Genomic DNA, 27,795 nt, shown 5'->3' with positions numbered 1-27,795 from the left:
CTAACTAAAGGGAGGGGGTAGAGGTATATTTGGTGTTCAGCTGTGTACCATAAACGGCACCTGGGGGAAAAGGCTTGGTAACCACTGCCCTGGCAAAACCACAGGCAGGTGGTCGAGAGTCTTTTAAGGACTCTAGAGAGTGCAGGTTTGCTAAAAAAAAAAAAAAAAAAAAAAAAAAAGTGGGTAGAACATATCCTTGCCATTTAATGAGAATCCATTTCCAGACATAGTTGTGTCTGGCCAGGAACAAGAAGAAGTTTCTCTGGGGACAGGATGCTGGAGTAATCGCTGTGCCAAGAAATGGCAGGATATGGAGATGGGGCAGGAAGATCGAGCATCTTCTGGCTGCTCTCCTCTCTGGTCCTGGGCAGAAACCAGCATCAAGGGGAGAGGAGGCCGGTGATCACAGTACTGTGAAGAAACACAGCCGTCCCGTCTCAGTGACAGTCTCTGAGTCACAGAGGGATTGAGCTATAACAGGAGAGGACAACCTGACAAAGAGAGGCCTTCTGGAATGTTCCAGAAAGTCTCAGTAGAGCAGAGTGCATCCCTGAACCCAGGTCTGTCTCGCTCCAGAGCAGATGGACCTGAGCCCCACCATCCTGGAATGGGGGAGAGCTCTGAGCATCCTGGCAAGGCAGGGAGAAAACGGAGTGGAAGCAGGAATCCAGATCCCAGGAAGGGATATGTACATACTGGGTCCTGGAGGAGGCTGAGCACCAGGCCTCCTGCAGACACTGAGATAGTAGTTCCCAAGGTTACTAAAAACTGCTGCTGAGGAACACAAAATGTTTCCTTCTTTTAATAAATTTTCCTTCTGCCACTTTGTGATCAGCTTGCCAGTGAGCAGTGAGAGTCAATAAGGGGGACTGTGTCTTATTGGATTTGGGGGTATTCAGCCAATGGAATTCATGCAATTAACACATAAGCTCCTGCAGGTATGGGTACCAGGGGTTAAGGATTCAAAGAATTTAAAAAAAGAGACCCCTCTGCTCAGAGCTCATGCACTAGCTGGGGAGAATTAGGAAGGCTTATAGGTGGGAATGGAACTATCTTCAAGAATAAGGAACAAAGAGTGGGGTCACTGGGTGGGGTCAGAGAAAATCTGGAAAGGATTTTTGCTCGTCATTTAAAAAATTTTTTTAATTGATATATAGTCACTTTACAGTGTCTCAGCAAAGTGATTCAGTTATGTGTGTATGTATTTTTTCAGATTCTTTTCCATTATAGGTTATTACAAAATACTGAATATAGTTCCTGTCCTATATATATAGCAGGACCTCGCTGTTAATTTCACACATAGTAATGTTTATATGGGGGCTTCCCAGGTGGTGCTAGTGGTAAGGAACCTGCCCCCCAATGCAGGAGACATAAGAGACTCAGGTTCAATCCCTGGGTCAGGAAGATCCCCTGGAGGACGGCATGGCAACCCACTCCAGTATTCTTGCCTGGAGAACCTGGACTGAGAAGCCTGGCAGGCCACAGTCCACAGGGTCGCACAGAGTCAGACATGACTAAAGCTGCTTAGCATGCACACAGTATATATACAAGTTAATCTCAAATTTTTGATTTATCCCTCTCCCCCACCTCCACTTCCCTTTTGGTAACCATACATTTGTTTTCTACCTGTGAATCTATTTCTATTTTGTAAATAAGTTTGTATCATGTTTTAGATTCCACATATGAGTGGCATCATATGACATTGGTCTTTCTGTCTGGTTTACTTCACCTAGTAGGATAATCTTTAGGTCCGTCCACGTTGCTGCAAATAGCATTACTTCATTCTTTTTAATGACTAATATTCCATTGTGTGTGTGTGTGTATGTACATATATATACACACACATACATCACATCTTTATCCATTCATGTCAGTGGACATTTAGGTTGCCTCCACATCTTGCTACTAAAATAATGCTGCTATGAACACTAGGGTGCATGTATCTTCTTGAATTAGAGCTTTTGTCTTTTCCAGATATTTTCCCAGGAGTGGGGTTGCTGGATCATAGGCTAACTCTATTTTTAGTGTTTGAAGGAACCTCCACACTGTTCTCCATAATGGCTGCATGAATTTACACTCCCACCAACAGTGTGGAAGGGTCCCCCTTTCTCCACACCCTCTCCAGCATTTATTATTTGTAGATGTTTTAATGAGAGCCATTCTCACTGGAATAAGGTGATACCTCATTGTAGTTTTGATTTGCATTTCCCTGATGATGAGTGATGTTGAGCATTTTTTTCATGTGCCTGTTGGCCATCTGCAGGCCTTCTTTGAAAAAAAAAAAAAAAGTCTGTTTAGGTCTTCTGCCCTTTTCTTGATTGGGTTGTTTCGTTTTGTTGATACTGAGCTGTGTAAGCTGTTTGCATATTTTAGAAATTAAGTCCTTGTTGGTCCTATCATTTGCCAATATTTTCTTTCATCCTGTAGGTTGTCTTTTCGTTTTGTTTATGGTTTCCTTTGCTGTGAAAAAGCTTTTAAGTTTAATTAGGTCTCATTTGTCTATTTTTGCTTTTGTTTCCATTACTCTAGCAGATGGATTTGAAAAAATACCGCTGCAATTTATGTCAGTGTTCTGCCTACGCTTTCCTCTGGCAGGAAAGTATCTGAAGAGCTAGCCAGGTAAGAGCTTCGGGGCAAGTGCAGCAGAAGCCGACGCAAAGAGGTGGGAAGCAGCAGGGGCTCCTGGAGCGGCCCTTAGGGGGGAACAAAGTGAGACAGACAGGAGGCAGAAGTGTGGCTTCCGGGAAAACCCGCCCTGCTGCTTGGCCGTGAGCTCTTGCATGAGGTCCCCTTCTGCAAAGGGTGATACACACCTGTGTCCGACTCTGCGGGACCCCATGCACTGCAGCACACCAGGCTTCTCTGTCCTTCACCGTCTCCCAGAGCTTGCTCAAACTCATGTCAATCCTGTCGGTGATGCTATCCAACCACCTCATCCTCTGTCGCCCCCTTCTCCCCTTGCCCTCAATCTTTCCCAGCATAGAGTAAATGAATCCAAAGCACTTTAAAAAAACCCCAACTTTTCAAAGAAATATACAAATGGTATGGTGCTCTGATCATGTGGGTACAGGTGAGTGAATTTTCATAAATTGAACGCACCGCACGGCTGGCATCCAGATTAAGCAGCTGAACATTCACCAGCACGCTAGTGTCAGGACCCCATTCAAATCCTGCTGCTTCTCCCACGGGGAGCACTAGCTCCAGACTTTCCAGCTGTGTTTGCCTGTTTCTATCCGTGCTATGGAATCCTATCGGTTGGAAGTTGAGTCTGCAAAGATTTATCCATGTTGCTGCATGTAGTTATAGCTTGTTCATTCCATCCCGTGACTGTGCAAAGTTTATTTATCCATTCTACTCTCCGTGGGCATCTGGAGAGTTTCCAGCTTGGGCTCTTACAACAGTGCTGCTATGCACAGTCTCATCTTTTGGTGTAAACAGTGGTACACACTTTGTTAGGTATACACAACAAGGGGTGGAATTGCTGGGCCAAATCCTTTTTCAAAGGAGTTGTTCCAACTTCCACTCTCATCAGCAGAATATGGAACGTATAAACACTCATGTGTGAAATGAGAAGGCGCATTCCAGGATAGGAATGTAAACTCCTCTAACTAGAAAAACACCATATGAATTAACTTCTTAAATATTCTAGACCCTTCAGTATGTGAAAGCAAGTTATCAACATGAGGATTTTCCGTGTTCAACATAAATCTTAAAAAATTGAATAATATCTCCTCCTTCTAGCTCTTAGGGGGAAAACTCCTGTCATATTACACAAGAGAAGTATTGGAAGCCTTTAAATTTCAGGATGATTTATCCATATAGGAAGTCTAGGTCACAAATGAAATGAATAATGTCAGCCAAGGGACTTCCCTGGTGGTCCAGGGGCTAGGAATCTGCCTTGCAGTGTGGGGACATGGGTTTAATACCCAGTTGGGGAACTAAGAACCCACATGTCATGAGGCAACTAAGACTGACACGGCCAAATGAATAAATAGATTTTTAAAAATTAAAAGATGATGCTGGCCAAGCCTAGGCGATCACTAACAGTCACACGAATGGTCAAAGGAGGTGACCATTCCAGAGCCAAGGCTGCCTACCTGATGTACAACGCAGAAGGAGAATATTCTACCTCGGGCTAAAAAAGAGTGAAGGAAAAATGTGAAATGACTGAGACCTAAGTATGTATGGACTGGAGTCTTTCACAAAGAATTCTGTCTTAACTTGTTCTTAAAATCTCAAAGTAGCAAAAACCAAGCTTGTATATATAACCTATTACAGAACTGGATATTAAATAAAATTCTGTCTGGTTTATGTGGATGTCAAGGAAGGTTCACATTTAAATCTAGACACGGGACTACACTCATCAGCCAGAGAGAAGTAGCATTCCCCCAAATCAACTCAAAAATTGTAAAATTGAGATCTTATGATAAAGGAGCCACATGGAAACTGGAATACAAATAGAGATATTAAACAAAATTGCCTAGATTTGTCAACCCCACAACAGTTTAAAGTATAGAATAAGGGATAAAAGTGCTCATTTACATAAAACATATAAGGTTTCCATATTCATATGCCGACTGTGGAAAGGCACTCATCTGTAGAGTGAACATCTCATGTCAACAAAAAAGAAAAGGAAAGTGAAGTCGTTCAGTCGTGTCCGACTCTTTGTGACCCCATGGGCTGCAGCCTACCAGGCTCCTCCGAACATGGGATTTTCCAGGCAAGAGTACTGGAGTGGGGTGCCATTGCCTTCTCCAGGGGCTCTTCCTGACCCAGGGATCAAACGAGTCTCCTGCATTGCAGGCAGACACTTTACCATCTGAGCCACCAGGGAAGCCAATTCCCTTCCCTTTGCATAAGCAAATGGAGTTGAGAAATTATAAAAGACCACAGTAGTCCCACAGGCAGGGGGGCCATGAAAAGTTCTGTATATAGTTATATTTAAAAACTAAGAAATTGTATTTTGTCTCTGATCTAGGTCCTCCTGTAAGCACTACGAATACTAACTCATTAATCCTCACCCCTATCCTGTGAGGGTCCTGCAATTGTCCTATTTCACAGATAAAGCAACTGAAGCACAGAACACATTTTACAGACAGTTAAGGTTTTGCCCTAATAAACCTCACTGAATCCTATCTATCTTTCTCAAAGCATATTTAACTTTAATGTACTTGAAGGATATATGACATTATCTTGCTTCCTTACACTAAGATCAATTTTTAAGGACCTCACGGGCAGATAGCTCTGGCTTTCGGTGACCAACTGTTTCTTATCCATATGCTTTTATTGTGGTAAAAGTCACAACATATAAAACACACTATTCTAACCACATTTAACTATACAGTTCAGTGGCATTAAGTGCATTCACACTATGGTGCAAGTCTCAACATCTCCCACCTCCCCAAATTTTCACCTTCCCAAACTGAAACTCTGTCCCTATTGAACACTAATCCCCCATTCCCCCTCCCCTCCTCGGCATCTACCAACGCACATTCTGACACTGTGAACTTGACTATCCTACATACCTTGTATAAGTGGAATCAAACAGTGTTGTCTGAACCTAATATATATTGGAATCATGTGCCCAAGTTTTTATTCAGAATATTTCGGGGGACAAGGACTAAAGAGGCTAAAGATTATGGATATGTAGTAAGATGGATTTTTTTTTTTTAAAAAAGAAAATATAGGAACTGATTCTCATGATGATTTTGCTCCAGTGTGTGGGATTCACTTTCTTAGATCTGCATAGTAGATTCAGAATGCCTCCACGCCAAGTCTTTGACCTGTCCTAACCTGGAAAAAATCAGACGTCAATTTATATTAATTAAAAAAATCTGGCTCTAGAAGTGGTGAGCTTCAATTATCAGAGTCAATGTCTTCAGAGTCTTCCCTGAAGCCAGGCTGCGCTCCAAGGGCAACTGAATATAAATTCTGCCTTTGCAGCCCTGGGCCATGTCAGTTTCACGCTCTAAAATTCTGGCTTCCTCATGATACCTATGAGATCAATGGAACCTATAGTAAATATGAAAAATGTCAACCACTTTAGCCTACCATTGTTTTTTTTTTTTTAATTCAAGATTTTGAAACATAATGTAGTTTTGCAAGAGGGGGGCTAGATGGGGCGAGAGAAGCGGTTGGAGTGTGTCTGTCCTTGACTCAGACATCAGGCAAAGCAAAATGGAGGTAAGTTCTCTCGCTGTGACTGCAGCCAGGCTCTCAGCTTTACACCCTGCTCTCATGGTTAATGGGGCTTCCCAGATGGCTCAGTGATAAAGACTCTGCCCACCAATGCAGGAGACGCAGATTCGATCCCTGGGTCAGGAAGATCCCCTGGAGAAGGTAATGGAAACCCACTCCAGTATTCTTGCCTGGGAAATTCCACAGACAGAGGAGCCTGGTGGGCTGCAGTCCATAGGGTCACAGAGTCGGACATGACTGAGCACACATGAACTCAAGGTTAAGGGCCATGTGGAGGTGGTGGGACAGCCATTTTCACTCACTAGTGTGCTTGACCTTTCCAGTTATAGCCTCTTGTCTTAAAAGCAGGCACAAGCTTAAGCAATATACTTCTTGAGTGTGAAAAATCGCAGAGAACCAAGAGGCACAGTGCTGTCCCCTTGAAACCTTTCCCAGTTCAGTACTAGGGAAAATGGCAGACAAATTGAATCAGACTCGGTGTAGACAGCTGGGGGCAGGTCCAAGGACACCATCAGAAATCACCTCAGATAATGTTGCACTTGTGTGCGTCCAGTGTGCATCTGAAACCCACTTTCATCCCCTCTGTACATTGCCCTTGATGATAAACAGCTGCCGCCTCAGATTATCTACAAGGACAGACGTACATTATCGGGAGGTCTGATGATACCAGCGCATCTTAATGTAATCACATCAGAGCTTATAAACACGTCTCGGCAGGATGGAGGGGAAGCCGTTACTCTCACACCTCAGGGCTGTAGAGGTCCCCCGTGGAGGGAGATCTGTTTCTGGCTGTCACCTGAAGCAAGAGTGGGGCGATTTCCTGGAGACTACAGCATCGGAGGAGTAGACTCTGCTGAGAAATGCCCATAAACCAGACTGCTTTCCCTCCGATGTGGGTCCTGACTCCACCAGAACTGTCCAGCTTGGTGGACTCCGTAAAATATTTTATTTCAATCACCCTGGAAACATTAAAAAAATGAAAAAAAGCCCAGCGAGAAAACAGCAAGGCTTATTTGTGACTATGATCATCAGCTCTCCCCGGCTGCTGGGGGGCAGAAGTGCATGGCCCCTGACCCCCTCCCTCGCACACCTGCTACATTCCATGTGAACACGTCAAACCCTCAAGCCTGCTTGATTAATCACCCAGCCCAAGAATCTGCGGAATAAAGTTCATGTTACCTGGAGAACTATATGAAGGGCCCTCTGAGGTCAGGATGCAAGACCAAACAAAATTAACGTGCCTGTCACATCCATCATCTTGTAATCTGCTTCCAGTTCCATAACCCCCGAACGTCTGGAGTGTGCATACCAAGAACATTTCTGTTCGACGTGGATCAAAACAGTTCATGGACAAAGGGCTCTGAACTCTCCCCACCACCAAGAAAATCATTAACCAGTTCTGCAAGTCAAACAGCCCTGGGACTGCAGTCATCCGCTCAAACCAAATCTCAAGGGACCTAGACGTTTTTGAGATTCTCTCATAAATGTTTCTTGAGACATAATGACAATAAAATTTGATTTGACCTAAGAATAAGGAATACATTGTTAACTTTCCGGCAACATACTAACTCGTTTAGATCATGTAAAAGATACAAAGCTCTCACTGCACGAAACAGTTTTACAATTAGTTCAAGCGAACTGATGTTCCCCAAAATTAACTGGCAGGATTAGATTGTAATCTGAAATTATAACGTATATACTGCATTTCATACTATCATGAGATGACTTTTTAAAATCATTTTCTACTCTTGTTTTCTTTGTGGCCATGCTGGGTCTTTGTCGCTGCGTGGGCACTTCTCCAGTTGTGGAGAGCCGGGACCACTCTCCAGCTGCTGCGCTACTCCCGAGTGTCGGGCTTCTCACTGTGGTGGCTTCCCACATCGCGGAGCATGGGCTGCAGGGTGCGGGGGCTTCTGTAGCTGTGGCGAGTGGGCTCAGTAGTTGGGACTCCCGGGCTCTAGAGCGCAGGCTCAATAGTTGCGGTGCACGGGCTTAGCTGCTCCATAGCACGTGGGATCTTCCTGGATCAGGGGTCAAACCCGGGCCTCCTGCATTGGCAGGCGGGTTCTTCACCACTCAGCCAACAGGGAAGGCCCTTGAGATGACTTTTTATTGTGATCTCAGGACATGGGGTGGATATTTCAAGGGCAGTGTGCCTACACATTTCACTCAGGAGAAAGGGAGACTCAGAGACACTGTGGGAGAAACCCAAGGTCACACAGCACTTGCCCGGGCTGGGCTGAGAGAAGTCCACATCTCACTTGTGTTCTCCTCTCACAATTGATATCATTTTCAAGATTTTATGCTATAAACCTCCCAATTCTCTAAAATACGTTAAAGATTTGACCACAAGTTTATTTTATGCTACTAGCCCCCTAGTTCTCTCAAATACTTCACCACAAAGATTTGCATCACAGATCATGTGAATATTATTCATGGATTTGTTCATTTCAAAGCATGCATTCCTAGACTCCTGACAGAATAGGAAGCTGGACAACCAGGATATTTTATGTTTTGGTCATTTATACTCCCATTGTCTGGGAAGACACGTTTTAGGTATAATTTCCATGTAGAGAAGCCTGTATGGTTTAGCAGCTAGGATGAAAAAGAATGGAAACAGTGTTCTCACCCTTAGAAATTCAGATATTACACTCAGTTTTGTGGGCTAAGAGTGTCCACTGATTATGCAAGAGTGACACCCAATTACACATTAATTTTGGTAACATTAGGAGTGATTCTTAAATAAAGGGGCAGTATCACTGTGGTTTACAGGCCAGTAGAATCTGAAGTGACAAGACTTTGATTCATCCAACAGTAAGCAAATGAGAACCATGTGCCACGAAAAATTCTGCATTTATTATTTCATTTCATCCTTACACCCACCTTCTGGCATTCTCTGTGCCCACTCCTGACAATGAAACTGGGGACCAGTGAAGGACATTCTAGAAATCATAGACACAGTCATGTGACAAGGCTGAGCTCGGAAGTCACACACATCTTATTCCAACTGTCCCAAGGTAGACCAGTGACACTGGAATCCCACTCTGAACAAGGTCAGCACTCCCCTCCCTCCAGAAAACTTAATGTTTTAAGCTCTGGGTACCATTTTTTGCCACACAAAAAAATGTGAAAGTATGTCAAAATACAAAAGTGAATCTGCTCTTACTCATCACCTTCAGCAGGAAAACAGGAAATGGTTTTTACTAAGAAGCACGGAGGTGGTGAGGACAGGGTGGGCCTGAGGCTTGGTGGCACAGGGGGGCACAAAGGCATACTGCCTGCTGTGAGGGGTTTTGGGGGAGGGTGGGGAGGTGCTTGGTGCTTGGATAATGATCCAGACATCAATATGAATGCTTCAGTCAACAAATCCTGATCAATATCAGCTCTGTGCTAGGTAACAACAAGGTAAGACGCCTAAGGTAAGGGGCCTGCCTCCCAAAGGCTCAGTCTGGAAGAAGGGGAGACAGAATATGGAATAAGCAATAAAATACCACACGTTGACAGCTATACTACGGGCTTCCATGCAGCGTGAGGCACGCACTGGGGACTGGCCCCCCGATATGGGGAGGTGACACGTCCTGGAGGAAGTGACATTTCTTCTGGGGTCTCAAAAAATAAGGAGGAGTTTTCCTGGCAGAGAAGAAGGGAAGGGCTATCCAGGCAGAGCTTATTTCCAAAGGCACAGAGGTTGGAGAGATCACGGTGTGTCTTGGAAATGGAAGATGGTTCTCCATGGCCACAGCCCACAATGCACCCTGTCAAGAGGTGGGGGCAATGGCGAGATGATGCTGGAGAGGTGGGCGGGAAGCCTAATTCTGAGTCTGCCATTTGTACACTGTGAGGAGTCAAAGGGTTTCAGGGAAAGAAGTGTGAAGTGTGAAGATCATGTTGGAGGCTTTGTGGAAGATGGGCTGGAGAGAGCCAGGCAAGTGGCAGGGAGGCTGGCTGTTGTGAACTCTACTTGGAAGGATCCGCGCAGCAACACAGCCACCCAGCTGGTAAGTGAGGATGGGGCCAGGGTGAGATCCTACTGGTGGTCCCTTCTCCCTGCCAAGACAGACAGACAGACCAAGTGAAGTGCTCTAACATCTGGGCTGCCCAGGAAGATTGGCACCCCATCCCAATACTCTTATCTGGAAACTCCCATGGACAGAGGAGCCTGGTAGGCTGCAGTCCAGGGGGTCGCAAAGAGTCGGACATGACTGAGCAACTTCACGTTCACTCTGCACTTTCATGCACTGGAGAAAGAAATGGCAACCCACTCCAGTGTTCTTGCCTGGAGAATCCCAGGGATGGGGGAGCCTGGTGGGGTCTATGGGGTTGCACAGAGTCGGACACGACTGAAGTGACTTAGCCAGCAGCAGGAGCAAACAGCGACAGATGGGTTCAAAAATAATAGTAAAAGAAAGAAGAAAAGCTTTTACTTTGGGTTTAGATTCCTACTGTCTTGTGGACCAGGTTAACCACCCAAATCAACACAGCTCAGCTATTGAGAAAAACCAACACAACACAGTCATGGGAACTGAGGGAAGCTTGGGCTTCTTGGGCTTCCTTGGTGGCTCAGATGGTAAAGAATCTGCCTGTAATGCAGGAGACCCAGGTTCAATCCTTGAACCAGGAGGATCCCCGGGAGACGGGAATGGCAACCCACTCTAGTATTCTTGCCTGGAGAATTCCATGAACAGAGGAGCTTGGAAGGCTACAGTCAATGGGGTTGCAAAGAGTCAAGCACGACTGAGCGATTCTCATTTTCACAGTTTCTTGTTAAACCAACCAAAGTCATCAAGTCCTGACTATTCCCATGTGCCAGAATTAAGACACAAACGAGTTCCTTTCAGAGTAGGTTGCATCAATTCTTTTCTAAGAGCAGAAGGTCACTACCTTAGCCTTTTGTCTAAAAAGAAAGCCAACTGGCAAGAAAATATATCATCTACAGACTATATTTGCAGCTGGTCCCCAAGATGCCCACTGCAAAGCAGTCCTGGATCACAACCATCATCATGAGACTGAGATCATAAGCCTAAAGCCCTATGGCTCGGATATCAGGGCAGGACATTTACTCCGTTTTCCAGAAAACTCAAATCTTCAACGAAGCAAAAATTCTCAAAATCTGAAACACCAAACGGCCCTCCTAGAGCCTGCTCATAATTTTACTCCAAAAGAGTGGGATCTATGTGGAGAATCTCTTTTCAGTTTAGACACAGATTTTCGGACACCTGCATTTCTCCTGAAGGACCCCTGAGACTTTGTATCAGAGCATGAAGTCATGGGGTGTCATCAGGTTTCTGGGGCTGCCTCCTCCTCACATGAGATTAATATTCATCTGTACCCTTTGAGTTAAAGTGAGTGGCAAGCCGGGGGACAAGGTGTCACATTCTTTAATACCATGCTTCATATCGTATGTACCAAATCATTAAAAGAAACAGAGCATGCTGTGTCTTTGATTGGTCACAGATGGGAGAAAACCAGCCACCATAATAAATTCACAGAGGTGGAGTGTGTCGTCACACACGAAAGCAGGATGTGTGACCCAGGAGGTGTGTGTGGGTGGGGGGAGTTAGGGCCACATGTCATTTTACTGCTGTGGGTCTGCTCCCACGTCAGTAGCAATGTGTTCCTCCGAAACAGCTCCAATGCCATCACTGATGCCACGGCGCTCTGCCAGACCCACGCGGCACTTACCAGGTACTGCAGTCGCTGGCGCTCGGTCTCAGGGGTGAACTCCGAAGACATGGGGATGATTTCTCCGTTTCTGATGATTATGGCCCTGAAAGGGTGAAAAGGCATGTCAGCAGCCAATCTCATAAGCACTGCGATTTTGTGATGACACCACAGCTTGGTTCAGAATACACATGACACTCTCAGGGGACCTTTGTTCCTTCAACTTGCACAGCAAAGCTCAGTGTAACCAGCTCTGGAGCCCTCACCCTACTGTAGGTATCTCTAAGAGCATGACGTTCTCTTTTTCTGCTAGTTTAATGCCCAGCACCAAGCATACCATTTGGCACATGACAGATGCCCAGTGAATAAATGGATGGATCAATCAGTGATGCACAGAGGCTCACTCTGGGCTAGTGCCCTCCAAGAGAACTTCCTGTGATCCTGACAATGTGTGCCTTAAACTGAGCAGTCCAAGATGGCAGCAACCAGCCCCATGTGGGTACTGAGCATTGGAATCATGGTCAGTGCAAGCTGAGGGGCTTCCCAGGTGGCGCTAGTGGTAAAGAGCCCATCTCCCAATGCAGGAAACATAAGAAACGTGGGTTTGGCCCCTGGGTCAGGAAAATCGCCTGGAGGAAAGCATGGCAACCCACTCCAGTATTCTTGCCCGGAGAATCCCCATGGACAGAGGAGCCTGGCGGGCTATAGTCCATAGAACTGCAAAGAGTTGGACATGACTGAAGCGACTTAGCATGCACGCGCGCAGTGCAAACTGAGAAGCTGAATAGTTCATTTTATTTCACTGTAATTAATTTAGCTTTAAGTTAAGCAGTCACAAGTGGGCTAGTGCTTGAAGTAGTCGACAGGGCAGTTCCAAGTGTTCGTTACTCAGTATCTGTGGGCCAGCAGCACGGGCCTCACCTGGGAGCTAGTTAGAAATGCAGACTCTCAGGTTCTCCGCAGACTTCCTGTACTGAAATTTGCATTGTCATTAGATTCCCAGAGGATTTGGAGGCACATTAAAATCTGAGAGCAGCTGACCTAGACTCCTGAGTTTCTAGGGTAACATCTTGGGTCCAGGGAAAACCACTGTCATCTCAAAGTTCAGGAAATTCACAAACTCCCAAAAATGTGCCCAAGAGCTACTGCTGACTCCAGGACTTTTGAGAGAACAGAGCTCCCCAAAGCCGACATCTAAAGGAGAAGACACAGGATCGATCAATAGCAACTTCCCCTAAGCCTCTTCCCGTGGAGCCTCCTGTGCTCAGGCCTTGTTCTGCAGTGGTCCCTGCAGCACCTACTTCCCAAATGTCGATCAGCTGTGGTGGAAGGCTGCCAGTTCTACAACAAACCCAAGTGGCTGGGGGAACTGCATTTTATTTGAACCCCAAAGCTGCCCAGTCAGGGAGCCAGAGACCTGCGGGCCCAACACACTTCTCTGTGAAAACCCACGGGCATGGGGAATGCCATCAATGAGCTCAGCTCTAGGTGGATGCCTTGTTGACACGGGGAGGTTGCATTCTTTGTGCCAACAAGCCCCTGGCACCCCTCACTCCCGCTGCAGAGGCAGGCTGTCCCTGACTTGGAAACAATCCCTATTAAGGGCTGCAGCTGCCCGACCCCTCCCCCTCCCTCTCACCACCTGTGCCCAGTTGCTGCTGTCATAGAAACTGGAGGAGGGGGGCAGGCAAAGGAGGAGGTGACACCAAAAATCTTGGGGGTGTTAGAGAATTTAGGGATCCAGGAGGAAAATGGTGGAAGCGGTAAGGAAATGGAGAAGTTTGGGGAGACTGACCCTGGGGAGAAGATGCCTTGTGCTGAAACACACACCTCACTTCTTTTATTATGCTGCCAAACAATAGGACAAATTAAAGATTCCTTGCTGTAAACCCAGAGTCACTTGTAAAATGCAACCACCTCTCCCTACCCCAAGAAAGGTGATACCAACCATTCACAAATCAGTGTGAGTTAACTGAAATTGTTTTTGTCCTACTTAACAGCTGAGAATAACTGTAATGAGAGGAGTCTTGATAGAGGATGAAGAAACTTGGAGAACTTGAAATAAGGGGTCAGGAATGTCAAGGTTAGGGCCTAATCTTTTCTTTTTTCTTATTGTGGTGAAAGTCACATAATATAAAACATACTATTTTAACTATTTGACTGTACAGTTCAGAGGCACTAAGTACATTCACATTATTGTGCAACTCTCAACCTCATCCATCTCCTGAATTTTTCACCTTTCTAAACTGAAACTCTGCCCCATTGAACACTAACTCCCCACTGCCCCTTCCCACCCGCCTCCACTCCCCCATTCCCGTGGCATCTACCAATGTACTTTCTGACTTTGAATTTCATCTCATTTAAGCGAAATCAAACAGTATTTGTCTGTACCTAATGTATATGCAGGTCAGGAACCAACAGTTAGAACTGGACATGGAACAACAGACTGGTTCCAAATAGGAAATGGAGTACGTCAAGGCTCCTATATTGTCACCCTGCTTATTTAACTTACATGCAGAGTACATCATGAGAAATGCTGGGCTGAAGAAACACAAGCTGGAATCAAGATTGCCAGGAGAAATATCAATAACCTCAAATATGCAGATGACATCACCCTTATGGCAGAAAGTGAAGAGGAACTAAAAAGCCTCTTGAAAGTGAAAAAGGAGAGTGAAACAGTTGGCTTAAAGCTCGACATTCAGAAAACTAAGATCATGGCATCTGGTCCCATCACTTCATGGGAAATAGATGGGGAAACAGTGGAAATAGTGGCAGACTTAATTTTTTGTGCTCCAAAATCACTGCAGATGGTGACTGCAGCCATGAAATAAAAAGACAATTACTCCTTGGAAGGAAAGTTATGACCAACCTAGATAGCATATTCAAAAGCAGAGACATTACTTTGCCAACAAAGGTCCATCTAGTCAAAGTTATGGTTTTTCCAGTAGTCATGTATGGATGTGAGAGTTGGACTGTGAAGAAAGCTGAGCGCCGAAGAATTGATGCTTTTGAACTGTGGTGTTGGAGAAGACTCTTGAGAGTCCCTTGGACTGCAAGGAGATCCAACCAGTCCATTCTAAAGGAGATCAGTCCTAGGTGTTCCTTGGAAGGAATGATGCTAAAGCTGAAACTCCAGTACTTTGGCCACCTCATGCGAAAAGCTGACTCATTGGAAAAGACTCTGATGCTGGGAGGGATTGGGGGCAGGAGGAGAAGGGGACGACAGAGGATGAGATGGCTGGATGGCATCACTGACTCGATGCACATGAGTCTGAGTGAACTCCGGGAGTTGGTGATGGACAGGGAGGCCTGGTGTGCTGCGATTCAGGGAGGCCTAGCATGTAGCAAAGAGTTGGACATGCCTGAGTGACTGAACTGAATGTATACTGGAATGCATTTTTAAGGTTAATATATGTCCTATAAACAGATTGTACCTTCTTTTCCCCGTCCTCTACAGAAGGTTCTCATTAGCTGTCTATTTTATACATAGTAGTGTATATGTGTCAGTCTCCTAATCTCCCAATTCATCTCACCCTCCCCCTACCCCTGTTGGTGTCCATTCTTTTGTTCTCTACATCTGTCTCTCTATTTCTGGTTTGCAAATAGCTTCATCTGTACACGGCGAAGTACGTTAGAAAGAGAAAAATAAATATTGTACATTGCACACATGTGGAATCTAGGAAAGCAGTACAAGGCCTCATCTTAAAGTAGCAAGAAGGGCTCTGAGACCATGTGGGACGAGAGCAAAAGGCATTCTGCAGCCAATTCCCACGGCAATCTTCTGTTTCCAAGTTTTTCCTGGAAGCTAGTCTTAACTCTTTTCTTTCCCTTTTCCTACATAGCCCCTGAATTCCAGCTTCCAGGCTCAGACTAGACAGGTGGGTAGCTGGGAGGGAAGTAAAAGACAATGAGGAAGAGGAGGAAGGCAGAGAAAGTGGAGGCTGGGGTGTCATTCAGTGTGGCCTGTGGGGAGGAGCCAGCAAATGTCCAACCAGACGTGGAAGAGCCTCCTCTAGGACCCAAGTGTCGGGCGGTCAGGGGTCTGCTCCGTTTGGTTCTATTATATTCCAAATGCTTGACACCGTGCCTGTCACCTAGCAGGAGCCCCATGAATATTAATTGAATATAAGAACAGATGAGAGATGAATGGATAAAGAGGGTGTGGTGCATATACACAGTGGACTACTACTCAGCCACAGAAAGGGATGAAGTTGGGTCACCTGCAGAGATGTGTGTGGACCCAGAGTATTTCGTACAGAATGATGTATGTCAGAAAGAGAAAAAAAACAAATATCGTTTAATGGCTAGATGGCATCACCGACTCGATGGACGTGAGTTTGGGTGAACTCCGGGAGTTGATGGACAGGGAGGCCTGGCGTGCTGCAATTCATGGGGTCGCAAAGAGTCGGACATGACCGAGCGACTGAACTGAACTGAACGCATATATATGGAATCTAGAAAATGGTAGAGATGAACACATCTGCAGGGCAGGAACAGAGACAGAGACACAGAGAATAGATGTGTGGACATGGGGAGAGGGGAGAAGGGGATGGACTGGGAGGCTGGGTTTGACACACAGACACTGCCAAGTGTAAGACAGACAGCTGGTGGAACCTGCTATATAGCACAGGCAGCTCAGCTCAGTGCTCTGTGATGACCTAGGGGAGTGGGACCCAGGGAATCAAGATTGCCAGGAGAAATATCAGTAACCTCAGATATGCAGAGGACACCACCCTTATGGCAGAAAGAGAAGAGGAACTAAAGAGTCTCTTGATAAAAGTGAAAGAAGAGTGTGAAAAAGCTGGCTTAAAACTCAACATTCAAAAAATGAAGATCATGGAATCCAGTCCCATCACTTCATGGCAAATAGATGGGAGAACAATGGAAACAGTGACAAACTTTATTTTGGGGGGCTCCAAAATCACTGCAGATGGTGACTGCAGCCATGAAATGAAAAGACGCTTGCTCCTTGGAAGAAAAGCTATGACAAACAGTGTATTAAAAAGCAGAGACATTACTTGGCCAACAAAGGTCCATCTAATGAAAGCTAAGGTCTTTCCAGTGGTCATGCATGGATGTGAGAGCTGGACCATAAAGAAAGCTGAGTGCTGAAGAATTGATGCTTTTGAACTGTGGTGTTGGAGAACTCTTGAGAGTCCCTTGGACTGCAAGGAGATCCATCCAGTCCATCCTAATGGAAATCAGTTCTGAATATTCATTGGACGGACTGATGTTGAAGCTGACACTCCAATACTTTGGCCCCCTGATGTGAAGAACTGACTCATTAGAAAAGACCCTGATGCTGAGAATGATCGAAGGCAGGAGGAGAAGGGGACAACAGAGGATGAGATGGTTGGATGGCATCACAGACTCACTGGACATGAGTTTGAGCAAACTCAGGGAGATAGTGAAGGACAGGGAAGCCTGGCGTGCTGCAGTCAATGGGGTTGCAAAGAGTCGGACACCACTGAATGAATGGACAACAACGACAAAGGGGAGTGGGATGCGGGAGTGAGGTCCAAGAGAGAAGAGATGTATGTATACTTACAGCTGATTCACTTCGTTGTGCAGCAGATACTAAACAATACTGTGAAGCAACTAAACTCCAATTAGAAAAGAAAGCAATGGATGAGAGAACTTCGGAGGAGCTTTGCCTTGAATCTGAGGGAGGAAGAGAGCAGAACTAGGAGGCAGCAGATGTTTGCTTACACAAGGAAAGTGGGGTGGAAGCCACAGCACCGAGAGGGAGCTTCACTTGGATACCCGCTGCCTCTGCCATCTTTCCTTCTGCTCCTGCTGATTAGGCGAGTCCACCCGTCACTCCCAACCCTGGGGCCTGCCTTACGTCAGTTACTCCCTCTGTGTTCCCAGCCTCTCCCTCTAACTGGCTCTCTGTTCATGGTTCAAAACCATGCTCAAAACACTTTGTGATTAAAATCAAACAAAATTGAACCCCAAACCAAAGAAATATTACTCTCCTCCTGTGAAACCCACTTCCAGGGTCTTCTTCCTCTCTTGGGAAACCAAGGTTTACACCTTGTTTGTTTATTCTCCTTTAATATCTTCTTTAATAAGACATTACAGCACACAGCTGAGCCCCTAGCGTGTCAGTTAAACATGGAGATGGAGATCCATGCAGAGGAGAAGGGAAACAATGTCGTCTTAACCCCATTCCTTCGGCAACTAATGGAAATACAGAAAACAAAAGGAGGAATTCTGTGCATTTTATCAAGTCTTTGAAGACTCCGTAACAGTTTTAGAATGAACTTTGCAGTGATGTATTAAAGAATCTTCAAATTAAATAATGAGGATGTTTAAAAACTGTAATCTTCTACAGGAGATTTAAGACAAACCCACAAAAAATGACACACAGAATCTACATTCAAGGTCTCTCTGTTCACATCTCCCACTGATCCCTTGAAAGCAGGTAAACTCATGCCTTGCCCCTCTCTATACCTGACTACCCTCATGAGTCTCCAAGTAGCCTCCTTGCTGCTGCACTCCCTGGGCATGACCTCATTCCCCACTTTCCAGGCATTGGTGGGTCCCTCCTGACCCTGACTTCCAGGACTCTCCTCCCCCTGGTTGCCCTCTGGCCTCCCAGGATACTCCCCTCTCAGACTCCTCCCTACCTCCTGCGTGGCTGTGAACTGTTACTCTGTCTTCCTGCCTCTGCCTGGGCACTCACTTCCCACCTTCTTAACCCCCAAGCTTTGGTTTAGAGGCCTCTCCTCCGAGTTCCATTAGCCTGGTGCTCCTTCCAATACATAACACATTCTGTTTTGTTATTCTTTCCTTAACTGTCTACCTCCTGAGCCAGCACATAAGCTCCTAAGGCAAGAACCATGTCTGTGCTGCTCACACTATGGCCCCACTACTGTGCACAGAGCCAGGCAGTCACAAGCAGTACTGGCTACAGAATTTCCAAGGTCCTGGGCCAAATAAAAATGCAGCTGCTGCTAAGCCACTTCAGTCATGTCTGACTGTGCGACCCCATAGACGGCAGCCTACCAGGCTCCCCCGTCCCTGGTTTTCTCCAGGCAAGAACACTGGAGTGGGTTGCCATTTCCTTCTCCAATGCATGGAAGTGAAAAGTGAAAGGGAAGGCGCTCAGTCGTGTCCGACTCTTTGTGACCCCATTGACTGCAACATGCCAGGCTTCCCTATCACTAACTCCCAGAGCTTGCTCAAACTCATGTCAAAAAAATAACACACAGTTATTTAAAAATTTAGATTATTTTTTCATGTTAAATAATGAGAATTTAAAGACTGTGACAATAGGGCATGAAGCCAAATATGGGGGCCCTTCTGAGTGTGGGGTCCTGTGACTACATAGGTCACATGCCCAAGAATAAATCATTAGCTTTAACGACAACACATGCCGATGACTCCAGATATCCTTTCCAGCCCACATATCTCTGCCGTGCTCCAGCCTAAATAGCTCCTGCCGGCAAACATTCACTCAGGTACTCACGGGTGTCTCAGACTCGGCATGTTTCAGACTTGATGACCCCCCCCCCCCCACAGCACACCCCCAAAATCGTCCTTCCAGCATTCCCAGATTCAGGGAACAGCAACCCTTTCCACCAAGGGGCCCATTGCTGAAGCCATCTTAGCCTTCGAACTCTTCTCACCCTGCATATCCAGACAGGCAGCGATCCTGTAGCGCCCAACCCCTCAACAGCAGGCGGAGCTGCCCCCTGCCTTGGTTTCTTCTGTTACTGTCTGGGTTCAGGCCCCATCGGAGCTTGTCTGCCTGACTCAGGAGCTCTCAGTCCTGCCCTCCTCGGAACCCTGCTCCCCAGGGTCACCAAGATCATTTTAAAGCATCACATCCTGCCCCCTACCGCAAGCCCCTGGGCACCTTCCCAGCATTTCCAAACTCTCATTATCTGGGTTTTGCCTCTGTTTCTGGTTTCAGCCTCATACTTGCTATTCCTTTCCTACTCCGTCTCCCTTTGACTGGCCAACCGACTCCTCTCTGAGACCCAGCCTAGCAGCATGTCCTCCCAGCCTACTTTCATTGCCTCTTCTCTGGGACCCCACGGTGTCATGTATCTGGTATAGCCCTTAAGTGGATGACCTCTGTGACTGCCCCTAACTACCTGAGGGCATCTTCTGGGCAGAGCCCAAGCCCTGGTCTCTGAAGATCCAGCACTCAGAGCCTGGTCTGTGACAGACATGCAATAACTATTTGCTGGAAGGATAAGTGACTAAATAGATATGAGTGAGCTGGACTTGGATGGATGAACAGACGTATCCAGAAGTGACAGTCTTAAATAAGACTTTTCTTCATAATTATGACTTGTAATTGCCTAATTTTCTATGGTCTGAGTCCTCAAAAATCAATAAGCCTTCCCACTGGTTTTACAAAAACACAGTGGACCTAAAAGGATGCTGTTCTGGCTGAAGCACCACTGAAAAGTGACTCAAAAGATAAGGAGAAAATAAATAGGGCCCCTGCTCTTAGTGGGGAGAAGGCAATGGCACCCCACTCCAGTACTCTTGCCTGGAAAATCCCATGGACGGTGGAGCCTGGTAGGCTGCAGTCCATGGGGTCGCAAAGAGTCGGACACGACTGAGCGACTTCACTTTCACTTTTCACTCTCATGCATTGGAGAAGGAAATGGCAGCCCACTCCAGTGTTCTTGCCTGGAGAATCCCAGGGACGGGGGAGCCTGGTGGGCTGCCATCTCTGGGGTTGCACAGAGTTGGACACGACTGAAGTGGCTTAGCAGTGGCGGCAGCAGCAGCGGCAGCGCTTAGTGGGCAGAGAAGGCAGAATGCAGCCACCGCTAGGCTTACTCTGTGTCTTCATTTCAAATTCATACACGATGAGGTATCAGCATCCAGCTCCAATGTTCATTGGTGGGGTAATCCTACCTAATTATGCTCGTAAGTAGATCATTGTATCTAAGTCCCTCTCTGCACAGAGCATTCTTCACTTTTGTTTGAACTATCAAGTTCTTCCTTCGTGAGACATCCGCGGATTAAAGAATGACAGCGTGTCTGAGAGCCAAACTCTCCAGTCCCTGCATCACAATGCTCTTATGTGATTCCTGGCTTCCTTTTGATCTCTCTTTCATGCCTCTGATCTTGGGATCAATTTGTCAGAGAGCAGGTTTCCAACCTGGAGCAGGGCAGTGAGAGGGAAGACGTTTCAAAGGGAACAGAGTACATGCGAAGGCTGCCAAAGCCTGTCCTAAGCAAACAATAGAGACGTGCCTTTAAAGCTGCATTCTCTCACCATAGGAGCCTACAGACTTCATAGCTTCTGCTTCATTACTTCACAGAATGTTTTTACTCAGGGGAGAAAATAATCTACAGCAGCAATGAGTGCCAAGGAGAGTTAGGCATATGCCCTGACCTCTCTTCTGGGGCCTCAGGTCTAGACCTGTGGATGACTGTGGTCAGGATGACATTTCCTTCACCCACTCAGTGTTTGGTGACAGACCAGGTGAGGAAGTCACCAGGGGTTGGGTGATTTAGTCAGGTGGCAACCACTTGCCAGCTGGTATCCCATACCATACAGAGGGCACGGTTCCTAAGCATATTCTGCAAAGTTAAGGCTAGCCTTTCATTTACAGAGATTAACTGAAATATACATGCTTTAATTTCTTATCCATAAAATAGATGGGGCAGTGTTTGTAACATGGTGAATGGTAAGGTTTAATGTGTTTTTGTGACTTAACTGCAAGGATGGGAGAAAAGAAGGTAAAGCAAAGACACTGACAGTTAACTGCGCTCCCCGCTACCGTATTAGCCACATAGGGGAACATGGGCAATTTATTCCTAACTGATGAGAAATGTGAGTTCAGAGAATAAGTCCTAGAGAATTCTGTTACTTGTATCCTCTGGTGTCACAATTTGGAGTAAAAAAGATTTACTTTTTTCCCCCAAGCTGGTCAAAATGTAAACTGAGAGAAAAATAAAGGGCCAAACAGGCTGCTCATTTCAGATACTCTCTCAATTTTACACTTTCTCTTAAGGAGATCACACTAACTCCCATTAAACCCCATCTCAGAGCAGGAGGGATACTCTCTAAAGGCATCTGAGAAACATGCAAAAGGAAAAAAGAATAAAAGTGGCGATTAAATAACTGACAGAAGGGAAAATGCAAATATTCAGTAAACACAGAAAAAGAAGCTCTACCTCACGAGCCCAGGAAAAGGCAAATTAGAGCAAAAGGAATATAATCTTTTACAACAGACTGGCAAACATTTATTGAAAAAATTAACAACACATAATAGCTCTCACAGGGTGAGGGGAAAAATCATTCTCATAATTAAGGAGAACATGAATTATACATTTTAAACATCTTCAAACTGTAACTGGGACTTCCCGGGTGATCCAGTGGTTGAGAATCTGCCTGCCAATACAGGGGACCCAGGTTCAATCCCTGGTCTGGAAAGATCCTACATGCTGTGGGGCAACTAAGCTTCCACACCGCAGCTACTGAGCCCTTGAGCTACAACTAGGGAGCCCTGTGCCCTAGAGCCCGTGGTCCTCAACAAGAGAAGCCGTCTCTGCGAGCAGCCTGCACACCACAACGAAGAATAGCCCCCGCTTGTGACAACTAGAGAAAGCCCGAGTGCAGCAATAAAGACCCAGCACAGCCAAAACTAAATAAAATTTTAAAAAATTATAACTACAAAAAAAGGTTCAGCTGTCCTACTGTGGGGAATATATCCTAAAGAAATAAAACGGTCAGTTCAAGTCAACAATCCATCTTTGACATCACTTGTGCAAAGACTGGAAACACTCTGAATGTCTGTCACGAGGGGAACTGTTGAGTGGATTGGTATGTAATCAGTATGATAGTATACAGTCACTTAAAAAAAAAGTCTGTTCTCTGACCTGGAGGTATCAAGAGGTATTTACTGTTAAGGAAGAAAAGCACTTTTCAGAGTAATATGTGGAATAATCCCATTTTTATAAAAACAAAAACTATATCTAGATCCTCCCTGTATGTGCCTGGGTGCTCAGCTGCTTCAGTCGCGTCCAACTCTGCGACCTCATGGACTGTAGCCACCCCGGCTCCTCTGTCCACGGGATTCTCCAGGCGAGGATACTGGAGTTGGCTGCCATGCCCTCCGCCAGGGGATATCTTCCTGACCCAGGGATCGAAACTGCACCTCCTGCATTGCAGGTGGATTCTTTCACCACTGAGCCACGGGGGAAGTACACGAGGCGTCTAGTTCCAGGCCAAAATCCTCTGTGTGTTCCTTCAGGCTCTGCTGAGCAGACCTGTGGGGAAGCTGCCCTCCTCACCCCTGGTGCTCGGCCAGGCTCGGCAGGGAGCTGCAGGCCAGGGCTCCCTCCCGTCTCCCTCCCTTTTAGACGTTTACACACTTTCCTGCCTTCCCAGCCTAGGCATGTCCACCAGGAGTCTTGGCTCAGACTTGGAGTCTTGGCTCAAGACTCTTCTCTGCTCCCAGTACTTTTCCACTCCTTCCCCTCTCCATCACCTACCTGCCACCCCCACCCCACCCCCTGGTCCAGAGGCAAGGCTTCTCAGATTCCTTCTGCCCTGCTGTGTTTGCTGTCCATCATTGCCTGACCCTGACCGGGGCCCTTGTGGGGAAAATGAACACTTTGCTTTCCTCTTCGCCTCCTGGCTGCACTATCACCATGAGTGAATACATCTTCGCTGTTTCTAACTGGCCACGTGGCTGTCTGATGACATAAATTATCTTTGAATGAGTAGGGGGAAAGGTATGGAAGTAGGAAAGTTAATTTTCCTTTAGACACCTTTGTATCATCTGACTCACAGGAATCATGTTACATTCCTTCCACACATTTTGAAGAGGAATTTATTTGCCCAGATCTGGCTGTGTATTCACAAAAGAATATTCACCAAGAATCCTCCTGACTGCTGATTCATCTTTGTTACACTACCAGTCTTCATGAACCCTGTGTGACCCGAGCATTGAGTGTCCAAAGAATTCTTCCTGGAACCCAAGCATCTCTCGGAGCTCAGTCGTGACTACAAAAGACTCCTGTAACTGCATCAGGAGCTGCTGAGAATCCAGGGACAGAATTCTGTTATAAAAAGTGAGAACTGGTGAAGGCCAAAAATGGTTGTGCCTTTCCCCGTCACTTGCTATAAGAAGAGACCCACAGAAGTAGGTTCAGAACTGCCGAACATGCTCACAAATGGAGATGAGGGAAAGACATTCTGCATGAGAAATGAACGGAGTGACCTGAAGGATTCGTTAGCCCTTCTCTGGATGGTTGGATCGCATTCCTTTTAGTCATATAGAAGGGTATGGACAGTAGCAATCTTCCTTCTCCTCCCAAAGCCTGGGCCTTCTGGACTAGTCTAATACACTCATTTCTCTGAGGACCTATGAACTTGAAACTGTATCTCTTAGGCACTGACTGTATACATCCCTGTAGAAATGTATACTGTTATTTTTCAGCAGTGACTGACACATTTTCAATGTGTTGAATCAGTGACACTTGGATAAAGTGAAAACAAAACATCCCCCTCTGCTTCCAACTCAATGATTATATCTGTTGCCTGCGGGCTGCCCACCACCACACAACTGCCAGAGTTCAAGGGTGAGGCAGCCACCCAGGGGTCTAGATGTGGTTGAGGGATGGGAGAGGAATTTCTTATAGATCACTGCTGGGAGTCAGTGGAGTAGGCAGGAGCAAACAGCCAGTTACACTTTCTATTGCTCAGAAGACATCTTCCTCCTTCCAGGGCAAGCAGCACTCAACATATACTGGTGAGGGTTGTGGACAAAGTGCTGTAGTTTATGTCCATAGCTACACTCGGGATCTTTCTCACTGTGTGGCTCAGGTTGTAAAGAATCTGCCTGCAATGTAGGAGATCCAGGTTCAATCTCTGGGCTCGGAAGAGCCCCTGGAGAAAGGAATGGCAACCCACTCCAGTATTCTGCCTGGAGAATCCTATGGACAGAGGAGCCTGGTGGGCCACACTCCATGAGGTCACAAAGAGTCGGACATGACTGAGTGACTATGTACACACCCTCTGGAGCTTCCTCACTAGGTAGAACACCCTCATGGAGAGTTTCAGAAAGTGCCCCCTCGCTCTGGGATGCTGTTGGGTTTGAACAGCAGAGGCTCATGCACACATCTGCCTTTCCAGCCTTTCGTTCACTGAAATGAGATGCTGTTGCCTTGGTACCCGACACAGCTCTTACACCATTAGTTACAGCTATCCAGAAAGCTTCAGAGTCAAGTCAAGGAGCAACACACTGAAGTTTTAGGAGGAAGAGGAAGTCTGGAGAATGATGGAGGGCAAACGCAGGAAACTCCAGCTGGCACTTCCTTCCTGTGAGCCTCAGGAAGCCTAAATGCCCCTGTTCTGCTCGACACATTTCAGAGCAACACCTTTCAGCCCTCTGCCCTCCTCAAGGCAAAATCTCTGGCCTTAAGACCAAAAACATCCTAAAATTCACAATCAAATGATTTTGCAAATAGGTGCTATGTAAATATGGTACAAGGATAATAATGATACTGTAGCTTTTCAGCTTTAATAGAAGGTTTTGTTCAAGTGGCACAAAGACTGGGGGAAAATGAACATATTTATGTATCCCAGGTGGCGCTGGTGGTAAAAAGCCAGCCTAGCTGCCTGCCAATGCAGGAGACATAGAGATGAGAGTTTGATCCCTGGATCAGGAAGATCCCCTGGAGGAGGAAATGGCAACCCAGTCCAGTATTCTTGCCTGGAGAATCCCACGGACAAAGGAACCTGGTGGGCTATAGTACATGGGGTCTCAAAAAGAGTCAGACACGACTGAAGTGACTTAGGATGGATGTATCCCTTATATATTGATATAGAGGTTTATAGTTATAGATGTAGATTATATATAATATATATTTATATTTAAAAATCTTTATATATAAATCTCCATTTATAAATATATACACATTTATATATATATATATATATATACACATACATATATGAAAATCTCCTAGCTTAATAATCATAGAATCTCGGTGGAGCTGAAATAGCAAAGAAATCCAAAATCGCCAGGCTACGAGACTTGAGAAGCACTTAATGGTGTCTGGAAGTCCCGTCTCCATAGAGGAAAATGTTAAGGAAGATAAACGTCAGGGCTCAAGCTCCTTCCTGAAGGCAGAATCCAAACCAAGTTGCTTCACTTTGTGAAACACATTGGTTTCTTCTCTCTGCAGCATAGAAACTGCTTGCCTGCAAAGTGCTCTCAGACTCTTTGAAAGAGTCCAGGAAATGTACCCATGTGAGAGATGGACCGTAAGAAAGGCTGAGCACTGAAGAATTAGCGCTTTTGAACTGTGGTGCTGGAGAAGATTCTTGAGAGCCCCTTGGACTGCAAGACCAAACCAGTCAATCCTAAAGGAAATCAACCCTGAATATTCATTGGAAGAACTGAAGCTGACGCTCCAATACTTTGGCTACTTGATGCGAAAAAATGACTCATTGGAAAAGACCCTGATGCTGGGAAAGACTGAAGACAGGAGGAGAAGGGGGCGACAGAGGACGAGATGGTTGGATGGCATCTCCGACTCAATAGACAGGAGTTTGAGCAAACTCCGGGAGATGGTGAAGGACAGGGAAGCCTGGCGTGCTGCAGTCCATGGAGTTGCAAAGAGTCGGACAGGACTTAGCAACCGAACAACCAGCACGAGGGAGCACAGAATTTCATTCCCATCTTGAGTAATGAGGTGGCCACCAACCCTGCAGCATAGAACCTGACCACATGTGTAGAAAAGTGTGCCTAAGTGCACACACACACACACACACACACACACGCAGGAAACACTCTTCTGGCTTACTGTCAGTTCTGCCAGTCTAATGAGGGAGGTTATAAAGGGAAAGACAGCACTACTTGGGGTGACGGCTGACGTCAGGGCCTCTCCCAGCTCAGACTCTGCGGGACACCCGTCTGTAGGCACGATCGCAGGTTTGGAGGTGGTGTGGTGGTGGCGAGGGCACTCTCTTGGGAACTGGACTTTGTAGGTGCCAGCCTCACCTTAGGTTAATTGCCAGCTCTCAGCCTTGGTGTCCTTGGCAATAAAAAAGGGTAAAGACCACATCGTTTCTCAGGCACCTCCCAGGTCCACATTTAAGTGATTCTGAAAGGAAGCCTGACATCCGTAGAGTGGACAAATATGGATAAACTACTGGAGCTACTACTTCCCTTTTCAGGAGGTGGTAATCCTCAGAATTTAAATTCTGACAAATACGAACCAATACAGAAAGTGCCAGAATGGGAGAAGTCACCCTGAGTGCTTCTTTAAAATCATAAAGGACAAGGAGCCCATTACCGAGCAAGCCCCCCAATGTGATTTACTGTTGCCAATATGCCCTCGGAACGCAGAGCTGCAAACAAGCGGCATCTCTGACGGTGTTAAGAGTATTCATGGGATGCCCTGATTCTATTACACACTTTTTCAACTGAAAGTGATTCGAAACGCAACATTAAACTGCACATTTCCAGAATGGAGGAGAAAATCTGCTACAAGGTGACAAAGAGAAACCATTTGAAAAACCTGTTTTGACAGCGTATATCAATTCCAAAGTAGAGGGGGAGGCATCCATTTTGTCAAAAAGCATCAGACCTTGTGAATTCTCTTTGGGTGTAGCAGGAGCATCTGCCTCCTTCAAAAGTAACAGAAATGTGTCGATGGAAAAAGCAGGGCAGCTGATGGAAGATGCCTGGCTTGCCACCACCAGAGGACAGCCAGGCTGGTGATGCTAATTAAAGGTGTCAAAAAATAGCTGAAGGGAAAAAAATAATCTCACGAGCCTGGAATTAGTGTTGGTGTGTTTTTAGTCATTCCATTTCCAGAATGGATACTAAAGAAAAAAGTTTGCAAATACGATGATTCATCTAACAGGACCTCAAATACGAAAGCGTCCCAACAGAAATATTCACTGAAAAATGGTCAGGAAAAAAAATTCTGATCTTTAAGCAG

At 46.0% G+C, this 27,795-nt stretch overlaps 1 protein-coding gene across 2 annotated transcripts in view; it reads right to left on the bottom strand.

Moving 5' to 3' along the window:
* PPM1H (protein phosphatase, Mg2+/Mn2+ dependent 1H) overlaps nt 1-27,795 on the bottom strand; it is a 294,780-nt gene that overhangs the window by 83,200 nt on the left and 183,785 nt on the right. For both annotated transcript variants that reach the window (XR_001918064.1, XM_018047995.1), the window contains exon 5: nt 11,881-11,965. Coding sequence is in view for 1 of the 2 variants with exons in the window: in XM_018047995.1 (XP_017903484.1) it covers nt 11,881-11,965 (85 nt within the window). In the remaining variant the exon portion in view is untranslated. The remainder of the gene's footprint in view (nt 1-11,880; nt 11,966-27,795) is intronic.

The sequence above is a fragment of the Capra hircus genome, chromosome 5, assembly GCF_001704415.2.
Source record: "Capra hircus breed San Clemente chromosome 5, ASM170441v1, whole genome shotgun sequence".
NCBI lineage: Eukaryota > Metazoa > Chordata > Mammalia > Artiodactyla > Bovidae > Capra > Capra hircus.
The sequence above is the reverse complement of the archived record's forward strand: the minus strand, read 5'-3'. Positions and strand labels throughout refer to the sequence as shown.